We start from the raw sequence: 14,474 nt of genomic DNA, 5'->3' as shown, positions 1-14,474 counted from the left end.
TTAAAAAAGTGTCTTAAAACTCTCATGTGAAAGTGCTGACCAATCAATTTATAGACAAATGCAGTCCCGGTAATTCTACTGTATCCAGCAGGCTGTAGCTAAGTTAGCAACAGCAGCAGGAATCTTCTAAACTAAAGTGGTCTTGTAACTGTTAGATTTTTAAGATGCCTTACTTTAAGAATATTGATATACCTCCTTCTCTTGAGCTTTTAATGTTGATAATGCAGACTTTTGGCTTCTAGGTTTATGGACAGAGAGAATGGATAAGGACCATACCTGAAATTTCTCACAAATTAAAACCAGATCACCTTGTGCAATTTCTCTTTGCCTAATCAGTCCTTAGTATTTCTTTCCATATGCCAAGAGATCCATGTGGAGTTTACCCTCCCTAGAGTACCCAATCCCATTTTGGAGAACACTGTTTTGACAAAGGTCTTTGGTGCAGGTTACTTGAAATATTTATCAAAACCATAAAAGAATGCCCATTTAATCAACAACATGCAAATTTAGCACTCTGTTTAACATACACTATTACTCCACACATATCTAGCATTCGTTTATTGAACACCAGACTCTGAGCCCCAATGCATGCTAGATATACCCTTTGTATTTGAAATATATGCTTGATTGACACATTACCTACTGTCAATGACATGTGGTTTAAAAGGGATAAGTGTAGAAATGCTAAACAACTCAGGTGTGTCAACAAAAAGATGTTCTGGAACTAGGACAGCAACTTTGCCCCTCACATGCAGGAGTAATTCCTTAGACTGTGACCAGTGTGTTATAAACCAAACTCACACTAACATTTTTGAAAATGGTATAAACAGACCATTTTCTTGGTAGGCAAGCATCATGAATTTGGACTTGTGATATCTATACAATGCACAGGTCTTCTCACAGGTGTCTACCTTAAACACATGCCAGGTGACTTGCTTTCTGCTGGGAGTCTAGGTGGCATTTTCTCCTTCTGGGCTTCATATTGGGAATCCAGCTCTGCTAAACCATTATTGCATATGGCTTATGTCCTTGACCTTTCTGTCACAATGCATATTTTTTTTTAAATTGTACATAATGTAAAGTCACATATAAATATACAACTCAAGGAATATGCTAAGGGGAAACTTCCTACAACCCATATCCAGGTCATTAAACAACAGCATTGCCAGACACCCCACCCCCATCTCCGCATGTCTAATTTCCTTTTATGTCTGACTTTTTTGTTTGCCATTATATTAGAGTGAGATTTGTACACACTGATTGTTTAGCTACAGCTTATTCATCCTCATTTTAGAATTCCTTCTACTAATGTGCCATATGTTATCTATCTACCTTCTGTTGACACCTGGTTCTTTATGGTGTGTGGCTATTTCAAACAGCGTGAAGTCTTCTCTCTCTTTTAACTTAACAAAGGCTCACAACTCCAAGTCTTCCCCCCTGGACTTCAGACAAAATATAGCAACACAAATTGGATTTGCCTTCCCACCCCAAAACAACCTGCTAAAATCTAGGAGAGAATGATTATAGCTACTTAGAACCAGGTAAAGGAAGATAGTGACTCACAAGACACAGGAACAAAGAAGGGGATGGCCACAACACCCCACTACTCCTTTGAGTTCACCTCCTGGCAGCATTTCTGCAGACTGCTCTACATGCAGGGGACAGAAAAAAAAAAAAAAAAAAAAAAAACACCCAGAACCCAAGAAAGTGAAATTCAAAATGTCTACATCCTGTAAAAGCAGCCAGGCATGCAAAACCTTGGGAAAATACAATCAGCAGCAAAATCAAGAAGCTGAAACCACCCTAAAAATTCACTGGGACTGGAGCTTTCCTTCTGAGCTAAGACACTACACAGACTTGCCTTTCTTCCCTTCAGGCTGTATGTGGATCCTTATCACAGTAGTTCCAAGGGTTTAGAACCCATGAGTATTTCTCACCTTGTTCAAATTAGTGCTATAACAGAGTACCAGCAAAGCAAGCTTGGACCGCTATGGAGGAGGGAGAAAGAAAAGGCTCTTGCTAGGTGTTACCTGAGAGTGGCCCACTCTATTGCTCCCACCCTCCCCTCTACTGAAATAGAACCTGAGTTTTAGCATATCCTTGACCTGGGCAGGGGAGGCACACAAATTCAGGAGGCAGAGATGAGAGGATCTCTGAGTTCGAGGCCAGCCTGGTCTACTAGTGAGTTCCAGGACAGCCTCCAAAGCTACAGACAAACCCTGTCTCAAAACAAACAAATAAAAAGAAGTAACCATGAAAGATCAAAATGAAACAACTAGGATTATTTTTGCATTAAGTGAAAAGAACAAAGTACAGGTCAGGCAGATGGAAGGCAGGAGAAGATATTCTAACTGTCCAAGAGGGGGGGGGGAAGCAAGGGAGGAGGAAAAAACAAAAAAACAAAAAACAAAAAAAAAAAAAAAAAAAAAAACCAAAGAAAAGCTGTATGGCTTGGAATGCTAGAAGGAGGGAGCACAGGAAAGGAAGAGTCAAAAGAAAATGCAGACGAGGAATCCACAGGGCTCCAATGCTGATGGGGTGTAGGTGTGGTTCATGTGCACCTGGACGACTCCAGGGTTGAGCTCAAGGAACTAGTGCTGACAGTCGTAAAATCTGTGCACAGCGCACATACAGACAAGCAGGCACGTACAAACACATACATAAAAGTAAATGTAAGGGTCTCTTTAAAGAACAGCAATAGATGCTGCCAGGAAGGCGGGTCAATAAAATGTTCACCATATTCAGGACACTTTTAGCAGCAAGGACACATGAGATGGAGCCCAGAAGTAGACAGATTTTTTTTTTTTTTTTTTTTTTTTTTTTTTTTTTTTTTAAGTAGCTAGAGCTAACAAAAAGGCTCAGCAGGTAGAAGGAAATAATCGCCAAGACTGACATCCTGAGTTCAGATCCAGATTCACACAGTAGAGAGAGAACTGACCCCTGAACGCTATCCCGACCTCCACATGCTCACCCCAGCATCCCAAATGCATGCATATGGCTATAAATAAATACATAAATACATAATTTAAAAAAAAACTTTGTAAAAAGGGAAGAAAAGTAAATGAAATAGTGAAATGTTGTGTTTGCCTAAGACTAAAGAATTGAAAGGGCCCAAAAGTGACCTGATGGATGGAACAGGGGGACTTCCCTGGGGCGACTTTGTAAGGACATATGCAAATATAGAGTAAGGCCAAAGAACTAGTCAGAGGGGGAAGGAAGAAAGAAAGGAAGGAAAGAAGGAAGGAAGGAAGGAAAGAAAAAGGCAATGGCCTGACCCAGTACACAAGTCAAGGATCAGAGCAATCTGCCAAGAATGACAGTACTAAATACAGACACCAAGCGCTTCCCAACAGGGACCTGAGACCATGCATGTGTAGTGCTATTAATCCACATGGCCAGCCATTGCCCTCTGCAGGATCCTGAAAGCTGAGAAGCTAAATCCACTGGATGGATACAGGACAACTGGGCAAATGGATACATGCTGCCAATCAAGGTGAGGCAAAGGGCGAGGGCAAAGCAAACTGTGTCTTCTGAGCTATGTGGAGAAGTAAAGGCAGCCGGGAGGTGACAGGTGCAGGACACACCTGTGGATGAACAGCCACCAGGGGCTGTGCATCACAACCACCTGGGGAGCTAAAAACTTCTAATGCTGAGACCAATTTAATCAGAACCTCCAGGGGTGAGACAGGCAGCTGAGCTTTAAGTTCCCCTTCCCCCTCCCTGCTACTCCAAAGTGCAAAGCAGAGAGACACAGACCTAAGAGACTGGGTTACTGTAAGGAGAGAAGGCCCGGGGTGGGGGGGTGGGGTGTTTCAGAGAGAGCAGCAGTTGTAAGATGGACAGATGTAGCTCTTTAAGAACAGGAGGAAAGCGTCACCCATTGTCAAAAACATAACCTAGCCATCCTAGGGCTCACTTCAGTTCACTTCCGGGTTATTTTTAGGTCACTTCTGGCAATGTACAGCAGAGCGATTTAGAAGCCTGGGCAGGTGGCAGGCTGCCTGAGTTTCTACCTCAGAGCACTAGCTGTGTGCCCTTGGGCAGGTTGTTTCTTTTATGTGTGCATAATAGTATCTGCCTTGCAGGGTAGGTCCAGAAATACAGGCCGAAAAGTAAACATTCAATGACAGCGAATATTAAACACAACTCAAAACAAACAGAGAAAAAGTTTAAAAATGAAAAAGGACTAATGCTGTAATTAAAGAATGTTTTCTGTCATGTGCAACTTTCTCTGAATTACCATAGTTCAGATAAGAGATTTAGGGATGTTAAACAGTGGAAGACAGAAAGCCAGACATGGAATAGATGGTGTGTGTGTGTGTGTGTGTGTGTGTGTGTGTGTGTATGTGTGTGTGTGTGTGTGTGTGTGTAGAAAGAGATCATGATTAAAACAGAGTAAGTGAACATAGGGTCTAAAACACACCCAACACTCAGTTTTAATTATACCCAAGAGTGAAGCAAAGAGGCATATGCCTAAGATCCCAGCACTCTGGAGTCTGTGGTAATGGGACCCAAGCTCAAGGCTAACCTAGGCTACACGCCAAGAGCTGAAACAAACAGAAGGGAAGCCAATATATCGGCTGTTGTAAAGTTTAAAGTGAAAAAATAAATTATGTTAAATATTTAAGAAATATTTAAAGTTTTAGGGGGCATAGCTCAGGGGCAGAACAATTGCCTAGCACATGTGAGGCCCTTGGCCCTTGGCTCAATTCTCAGCACGACAATGAATAAATGTTTTACGGACATCCAAAAGTATAATGCAAACATGAGACTAAGAAATGTTACTTTTAAAAAGTTACTAGGAGTTAAGAATGGATTGCTGGTGCCCTTTGGTTTGCATGGTTTGAGCTGAGTTCTCCTTTCAAAGATCGAGGCTCTGTAGAGCCTTGATTCTTTGTGTCATCCTTCAAACCTGCCTCAACATGTTAGGTCCCCAAACCACAAGAAAAGTCCCCTCATATGGCCCTGGCAGGTGAAGAAGGAGCCACCCTCAAGCTGAGACCCAGAGGAAGGATAACACCCTGCAGCAGGAACAATATTTAGGGTAACTCTTGATTAGGATGTACTTCCAACTGGATCTGACTTCATAAAGGATATAGGAAGAGACTGTACATACAGTCAAATAGTCCCCATGCAGAGGCTACCCCACAGACTTTCTACTCCAGTCCAGCTGAGAGCCCTCTCCATGACCCAGCTTAATACCTGAAACACCAGCTCTCTCTTAGTGTCAGTATGCACTGTAATTGGGATTTTTAACAAGATCCTTTTTCGTTTGTTTTTTGTTGTTTTGTTGAGACATGGTTACTAGTTTTGTAACCAGGCTGGCCTCGAACTTACAGAGATAGACCTGCCTCTGTCTCCCCCATCCCTGAGCTTTATAACAATATTTTTTATTCTAGTGAATTAACTCTCCTCTTAACAAATTTATGCTTCCCATATTCAGAAAGCAGCTTCTATTATTACAGCTTCGGGGATACAGTGGGTACAAGGTGAATGAATGACCCTATTATGTAATTAGGCAGTGGGTTTGGTTTTACTCTTCAATGAGCAAACTTAAGTAGGCAACTCGAGGAAATTATTATAATTTTTCAGGAGAAATTATTTCCAAACTACAGCTTCCAACTGGAGTTAGTGTGGCTCTCAAAGGCATTCAGGTTACTGAGGCAAGGCCACTGTCAAGTCGGGGCCAAGAGAGGTACTCTGTGTGCAAGGCTGGTCCTGCTAGCTAGAGGATGCCGAGACCCACTTGAAATCCAAACATTATGAGCAGCAAGCCATGGGCAAAAAGAGAAAAGCATTTGGAGTCGCACCTTCTTGGTTGAGCTAAAGTGTGTCTACTCAGAGAAACACTTGGGAGTCACACGAAGATTCTGATGGATGCAGACTGCTTTTGTGGTTTTAACCCATTGCTTCCACCTTCCCATTTTTCTGGTTCCCCCACCTGCAGTTCTGTTTGGGCTTAGCTGCAGCAGAAGGAAAGGAACAGCTTGGGGGGCGGGGAGGAGGTGGCAGACTGAGCAATGGTGGCCACAGACAGGGCTCATCTCCAGAGGGCAGGCAGTAATCTTAAACAGGGTGAGGCTCCAGGACTTTGCTTAAGGCTTCCAAGAGAATACAGTCTGCAAGGGCAAAGGTCACCTTGCTTCATAGCCCCAGGTTATGCTCTTGTTTTGTTTCATTTTATAAGTGCTGCTGTGTGAGTCCAATAAACCAACTGCTCAGATGCCAAGAATTTCTCTCTGGTGCTCCACACCATGATCTTTAATATTCCACACCAAATCAGAATGACTGTGGGCTCAGCTGTCCATCACAATTCTCCCCAGTGATTAGTGACCTCTATCATCGCAGCTTATGCTTGGGCTCTGGAAGGCTGTTGCTGTATTCATAGTTAGTGTGGGTTGGGTTGTGACTCATGGTATTGCCATGGAGGGCTTATCTCTTAAAGACGGGCATCTAAACCAGCTTCAGCAGCTCAAACCTATGTTCTTAGTACAACTGTGACTTTGCTGGCACAAGGTTCTCAAGAGAAAGAGAAACACACAGGAGTTAGCTAACCATAAGAAAGTACAAACTGTGTCCACCGGACAATGGACTCACATATCACATACTACAAAGGAGTCATGTTACTATAGGAGGCTAGCAGATCTCAACAACAGACTCACAAACAAAAACAACCCACCTCCCTAACCCTCCGGTGAGGCCTCAATTAACTCTGGTTCAGTGTTTTGCTGATAGCAACCAAGAAAGGGAGCTCACAGAAGAAGGATAACACAAGACTCAGGAGCATGCAATGAGCCAGTCCCCATTCCTACACGACTGACTCCCATTCAAAGCAGACCCCAGCCTTTAAACTACTTTGTGGATGGAAAGAGACCAGGGACATTCTGTGACATTTACATTTGTGAGCCCACCCTGGCTAGCCCTGGGCTCTATGTTCCCCAAAGGACAAAACTGAGTGTAAAGCTTATTTTTAGTAAGACAACTGGTCCCTTAGGAAAACCTTTTGAGAAACACACACACACACACACACACACACACACACACACACACACACAGATATACATGGATTGAAAAGAATCTGTTACTATTTTACCCTGATACTGGTTTAGATATAGTGAGAACATGATTTCACTTGGTCCAGTGTCATTAAAATCTATGTTCACTAAAAGTATCCCAAATGTTGACCATTTGCCTCAAACCACAATTACCACCAGAGACTAAATTAATGAATATATGAACACACATACTCACACACAGCTCCAGAAATGTCACTAGAGAAACTCAATAGATCATTCATTCAACAAGTAGTAATTTAATGTTTACTGGGTCCTATAGAAACAGTGGTAAATAAGTCAACATAGGCTCCCTCAAACATTTATAATATATACACGAAAAGGGAAAATCACTTTCTATTTCCACTTAAATGGATTACTTCCCCAAACCATGGAAAGACATAAGAAGTGCCACTTAAACCTCTCAAAAAAACCAAAGTCCAAACTGACTTGAATGAGTAAGAAGTAGTAATGCAAAAATTAAAGAAAAGATGTTTTAAAAGATAGAGAAGGAAAGGGAAGAAAGGAGGAAAAAGGGGGGGAAAGGGGAGGAGGTAATAATCCTGAGGACAGTACAGTGCATTCAGAGGAATGCCAGTAATACAATACTGTTGAAGAAAGGGATGGGGCTATGGTCCCAATGAACTGTGTGTCTGATCCAGAAGCTTGATGACCTGAGGACAGTGGGTAGTAATGGCAAGAGCTAAGCACATAACCCAAGACATCAGAATGATGACACCATTACAATACAAAAACATGAAGCAGAAAGGGGATGAAGCTCTAGACAGGTGGAGAGCAGAGACATTTCCAACAATGCAGGACAGTCATGGGGATAAACCCTGTGGAGAAACAGGACAACCGATCAAGAGAATAGTGAATACTAAAACTGAACTATAATCTTCATGTTACTCTTTAGACCCATCACATGAGCCGGGCAGTGGTGGTACATGCCTTTAATCCCAGCACTCACGAGGCAGAGGCAGGCAGATCTCTATGAGTTTGAGGCCAGCCTGGTCTATAAAATGAATTCCAGGACAGCCAAGGCTACACAGAGAAACCCTGTCTTGGAGGTGGGGTGGGGGGCAAAAACCAAAAAGAAGTATTTCTGAGTTTGGAGAGATAGCTCAGCAGTTAAGGGCACTTGCTATTCTTGTAGAGGACCCAGGTCCAGCTCCCAGAACCTACAAGGAGGCTCATGCTATAAGACTATAACTCCAGTTCCATGGGATCCAATGCCTTCTTCTGGCCTTTGTGGGCACCAGTGATAGACATGGTGCACAGGCATATATAGACACAAAACACGAATACCCATAAAATTCAATAAATAATTTTTTTTTCTTTTAAGCAGAATCTCCAAGCTGGCCTAGCACTTAAAATTAACAAAACAGTAAATTCTAATGCTAATCATTAGAGCAAGATACAGAAGGGGAAAGGTAATCATTAGATGGAGAAGGCAGAATGGGGAAGAGAGAGCAAGAAAGGATGGGAGATACATCAATCATCAAAAAGGATGGCTATGCTCTAGCAGAAGAAAACAACTGCTTTCAGACTTTTGTATGTTTTCATCCCAGTTCCCAACTAGGAAACCAAACTCACTCTGACAAAAAGGAAAAACAAAATAACCCATAAAGAACACTTAGCCCACACTGACTGTCTGAGACTATAATCACCTGCTATTTTTAGAAAATCAAAATCCTGGGAATAAGACCCTTCCCATAAGTATCTGCCATCTGAAATAATACTATGAAATGACTGTGCCTCTGTTTGACATTAAAGTCGAGGAAAAACAAAGTGGGTGGTAGAGATTTTATGATTAGAGACCTATTTCATAACATGGGAAATACCTATTTCTATTTTATAGACAACTACTCTCTATTTGGAGGGGGTAGTTATAGAAATTGTGAGATGGGTGAAATCACAACAAATAACTTCACTAAACAAGAGTTGGTCAACATGTTAATTAAATGCAACTACACTGTTTAAAATACAGGCCAAGACTTTTATCTAACTGTAAGAAGATACAATAGAACAGATTAAGCATGCCATTGATACACTGTATTTATTTTTTTAAGCAACTTTCCAAAATGCCTTACATTTCTGTTACAATATGGGTGTTACTTATGCATCTTTAACACTTGGGAGCCCACCCTCATGTTGACCTGACCCTGATACAGAGCTGTGCCAGTGTTTAGAACCCTGGCAACTGCTAGACAACCAGCTGTAAGTACAAGTTTTCTGAGGGAGTGCACCAACATCTTCCCAAGCCATCTTTGTCTTACTTAAAAGGACAGGAGGGATAAAGACAGAACATTCATTCAGAAAATATATCCTTTTATTAAAATAATGATACCCCCCCCCAAAAAAAAAAGCCAGGTGACTCCCAATACTCAGGAGTCAGGGGCAGACAGCTCTCTGTGAGTTTGGGGCCAGTCTGGTCTACAGAGGGAGTTCCAGGACAGGCAAGGCTACATAGAGAAACCCTGTCTCAAAAAAAAAACCTAAGTAATAAATAAATAAACAAACAAACAAATAAGATTCTGCGCAGTATTTTAACAAAATACTATTTCCATAGTTCTTTAACTTTGCTAAATACTGAGACTTCAATTTTATTTATGCAGTAAGGAAACAGCAAGAAAAAAAATACTCTTTTCTCTTCTTGAAAACAATTCCCATCAAATTGGGAAGTGTATTATTTATTATTTATAGTGAAACATACATGTAAAAAAGTGGGAAATGAAGGTGGGATCAGATCTCAAAAAGATACTTATCAAAAAACAAAAAAAAATTATTTTTGTTTTTTGATAAGTATCTTTTTGAGTTTTTATTTTTGTGAGACAGGGTCTCACAATATATTTTAGGCTAGCTTTCAATGCACAGTCCTCCTGCCTCAGCCTCCTCGAGTGCTGAGATTATAGGTGTATGACAACTATTCTGGTTATTTGTTTTATATTAACTTACCATTTCAAAAGTATTTACAAGGCCTGTAATTAGCAAATGAAACCTGTTATAAATTAATTATGTTTCCTTTGTTTGATATGCACATCTCTTTTCAGGAATTTTGTTTTTGTGTTTTTGAGACAGGGTCTCCCTGGCTGGCTATCCTGGAACCCACTATGAAGACTAGGCTGCCCTTGAATTAACATAGATCCACCTGCCATGTGTACCACCATGCCCAGCCCCAAAACATGTTCTTATCAGTAAAAAAAAAAAGAAAGAGTAATATTGAGGCAGGAGATATGGCTCAGCAGGAAAAGGTGCTTGCCACCAGGCCTGACAAGCTGAGTTTAATCCTAGCCCTACCTGGTAGAAAGAACCAAACTAACTCTTGCAGGTTGTCTTCTTACTTCCATCACACCACACACACACACACACACACACACACACGCACACGCACACGCACACGCATGGGATTTTTTTAAAAATTTAAAGGTAATGTCCTGGAGTATTAAAAAATAATTACAAAGCCTTTTTACAGCCCTTCAAGGAAGCTAAATTTTTATACTATGCTCAAAACGGTAAAATTATAGCTGGGAGTGATTGGTACATGCCTTTAATCCCATCACTCTGGCAGAGTCAGGTGAATCTCTGGGATTCAAGTTCAGCATGGTCTACATAATGAGTACCAGGATAGCCTGAGCTGCCTAGTGAGATCCTAACTCAAAGACAAACATACAAAAAAAAGTAGGATTATTTTGAGAAAAATCTGTTTACAAAGCATTAGTCAGAAAAATAAACAAACAAATAATGAAATACAAAAATTCTAAAGTCTAGGAGTAAACACTCTGGTTGGTTATTTGAAATACTGGATACATCAATAAAGTTATTGTTCAGGGAGTGTGACGCTTACTGTGTGCATACACTGGAGGGGCCTGTATTTCAGAATGCTTGCAAGAAGTGTTTGCTCCAAGTTAAGCTGTAAATTTAATATTACAACTAACAGACTAAAGACTCCGAAACAAAGACTCCAAAATTCACCTCTAAATAATAATGTATTTATAAAAGTCAAGAAAGTTTGCAAAAGAATGAATGAAAGGGCTGTCTCACCAGCTAATAAAACAGAATAGATCTTGTACAGAAAACAGTGGGACCATGAAACGGCATTAAAAGCCCTGAAATACACCCAAGTTCAAAGAATTTAGTCTATGAAAAAAGCTGTTATTTTTTTAAACAAAGGAACAATCAAAGCACTTGATAAATGATCTGGGAACAAGTTGGTAAATATGTAAGTGAAACTAAAATTAGGGTTCTAAATTCTCATTGTATACCAAAGAAAAAATGCTGAGAGAATCACAGTATAATAAGTGAAAACTTAAAAGAAATTTCACAACATTAGAAGGAAACAGACTAACATATATAATAATTGGGAATGCAGACAATAAAAGCAAAGAGAAGTCCTGTCCACTTAACACCCCAGTCTCAAATTGAGAGACAATAAAATTGACTGGGGGAAAATTACAGCATGTGACAGATTAACACAGGAGTTACTTTCACATTAAACAGATGAAGCTGGCAATAGTTACCTTCATATTAAAAAGATGAACCCGGCAACAGACTGCAGTACAGGCAAAAGATTATGCCCACATAATTTATGGTTAAATGAAACTAGCATATAAAATATCTGAAAAGCTATTCAGTGGAACCAATAACTAAATTGATGAAAATCAAAACAAAAGAAATGGTGAAAAATAAGGGGTGCAGAGCAAGGAAATAACCCTCATCCAATATGGCCAGGACTATGAATGAGTAGCTATAACATTTTTTATAAGGCAACATTGTATCAAAGATTAAAAGATGTACCATTTTTGGTCTAATACTTTCCCCCTCTGAAATGTGAACTAAGAAGATACACTGTAAGAATTCATTACAGGGACTGGTAATGTATCTCAAGGATAAAGCACTTGCCCAAAATGTAGGAGGCCCTGGGTTTGGTTCCCAGCACAGGAAAAAGTTAAGAAATACAAATAAAATCATTACAATGCTGCTTAATGTTTATTAAGCAACCAAATTGCCTATCAGTAACAATAAATAAATATTAATGACTGGTAAGCTAAAATGCTATGCACCTAACAACAACAACAAAAGATGAAGAGAGCTCAAACATTTGTTGATATGGAAAAGACAACAATCAGGTCACTTTGAAGGCAGTTCCCTATGAGCAGTAGCCTGGGGTGATTGGTTCTTTGTGCTTACTTCTAGCACCTAGAACAGTGCCCTGCACTGCTTCTCAAAAACCACTTATTAAATAGGTGAGATTTTAAAGCAGGCTACAGAACAACAGTCATGACTTGGTTTCCTCTCTTCTCCTTTGCCTGCCCTCTTCATATAAAAAATGTAATTGGGAATATAGGCACAAAAGGTTAACAGGGTAATATTTTGGTATATAACTATCATCTTTATTCCTTTCTGTACTGTCTAAGTTCCTTATATAGTAACTATTGCTTTTTTTTAAGAGCCTGTGTAGTTATAATGAATACAGATTAAAAATTATAAAGTTAGCAATGTCACACCGCCCGAGATATGTTTTCTTTCACTTTCAAAAAAAAAAAACAAAAAAAAAAACAAAAAAAACAAAAAACTGTCAGCTTATCTTGTACAAGTGTCATCTTTCTCAGTGTCAGGAAATGGCGCACCGAATAGAGAAAAAGCATATCTTTTCTATTAGGGGAAAAGCATATCTTTTCTATTAGGGGAAAAGCATCGATAAGTAATTGCTTAACATCCTATTCTACCCTATTCCTATTGCCCCCCACTCAAGCTAAAATGCCAAGTGAGTTCATCTCTTTCATTTATTTACAGTGACTTCCTTTTAAAGATATTTCACCTATATCATGGCTCTCCACTCCATCATCCTGTTCTGTTTTATTCAGTCTCTTCTGCTTTATAGGAAATAACCTTATTTGAATTTTTATCATGTTTCATTCTTCTAGAATGTAAGCTTCCCGAGGGCAGGAGATTTGTCCTGCTGTCATCTCTGTGTCCCCAGTCCAATACTAGGTGGTACCTAGTAGGCCTCGGGAGGCACCTGTCAAATGAAAATTTCTATGTGGAGGGCAGGTAGGATATAACTCCAAACAAGCCAATAAATAGAGAGAGAGAGAGAGAGAGAAGTAAGTCATTCTGAAATGCCACTCTGACAGGACTGAAAGCTGTACAGACTGGCTCAGAGACGACGGTTTTCAAGGCGAGCAGGTGCTCCACACCTATGTAAGCACACAGCTCTTCCAGGAAGGAGAAAACCCATAGGGAAGTCTCAGGGTGGTGGTAAGCAGCTCCCGGAAGAGTGCTAAGGACCATCACCATAAGAGACGTGGCCCGCGCAGGGGGGGGGGGGCACAACACACCATACATCTTGGCCCAGATGAAAAAAGATAACACGAATCCCCTACACAATCAGACCAAGCAGGAAACCCTCCACCACACACAGAAGCAGGCTCTTTCCCTAGGGCTCTGCAGGCGCCTGCAACCCAGAAGCCCTGTCGCGACACCAGCGCTAGTCCCTCTCCAGGACCCCGCGCCGCACTGTCCCAAGGAGACCAAGGCGGGGGGGGCACCGTTTGTGGATCAGCTTTCTCTACCCCCAGAACCCGCTGCCCTCCACGGCGCACATGCCTGCCAGCCTAGCTGGTCCCCAGGCCCCGACCCTCCAACTCACGTGTAGATGATGGACATGAAATGCATCAGCCACAGCACCACGAAGAGCACGAAGCCGAACAAGGCCATTCCCTCCTGGGCCAGGTCCAGCAGCGCCATCCCCCGGCCCGCTGGCCCGGCCCGGCCCGCTCCGGCCGCCGCGGACAGCGCTGCCGCGGGAGGAGGACGCGGGGGCCGCCGGGTGCGGGGCGCGGGCCGCGAGTGGAAGGTGGGAGAGGAAGGGCCGGCGGGGCGGCGGGCGTGCGGACGGAAGGGGCGGGCAGGGCCTGCGCGCCCCTGGCCGCTGGGCGCGCGCTCGGCACCGCGCGCTCCTCAGCGTGCGCGCGCTGGGGGGCTGCGGGCTCAGCGCTAATCTGGCTGCGCGCTCCAGGCGGCCGTTGCCGCGCGCTCGGGCTCCTGTGGTCCAGACCCTCCCGACTGCCGCCGCCGCAGCCGCCGACCCGCTCGCTTGCTGCGGCTTCGCCTTCTGATCCGAACCCGCTGCCGGCGCCCGAGTCCCGGCACTGTGCGGTCCGCCCCGCCCCGCCCTCCGGAGCCCGCTGCCCGCCCCCCGGGGCGGCGCCCTCGCGCCTTGGCGCCCGTCCGCGCGCCCACGGGCGGAGCTGCCCCCGCGTGCTCGCCGCCCGACAGCCGCCAACCGCTGCCGCGGCCCGCGCCCGCGCCCGCGCCCGCGAGTTCAATCTTCGTGCGCCCCCCGCACCGTCTCTAAGCAGCACGCGCCGCCTCTACACTTCTCTTGGCCAAATCCGGAGGAGCCAAGAGACTGTGTTA

At 42.8% G+C, this 14,474-nt stretch overlaps 1 protein-coding gene across 1 annotated transcript in view; it reads right to left on the bottom strand.

The window, feature by feature from the left end:
* Positions 1-14,205, bottom strand: part of Ugcg (UDP-glucose ceramide glucosyltransferase) — a 29,745-nt gene extending 15,540 nt beyond the window's left edge. Inside the window, exon 1 of the mRNA XM_051187876.1 lies at positions 13,705-14,205. Within this exon, the coding sequence (XP_051043833.1) occupies positions 13,705-13,802 (98 nt within the window). The 5' untranslated portion in view covers positions 13,803-14,205. The remainder of the gene's footprint in view (positions 1-13,704) is intronic.
* Between the last annotated feature and the right edge of the window lie 269 nt (positions 14,206-14,474).

The sequence above is a fragment of the Phodopus roborovskii genome, unplaced genomic scaffold (assembly GCF_943737965.1).
Source record: "Phodopus roborovskii unplaced genomic scaffold, PHOROB, whole genome shotgun sequence".
Lineage (NCBI taxonomy): Eukaryota > Metazoa > Chordata > Mammalia > Rodentia > Cricetidae > Phodopus > Phodopus roborovskii.
The sequence above is the reverse complement of the archived record's forward strand: the minus strand, read 5'-3'. Positions and strand labels throughout refer to the sequence as shown.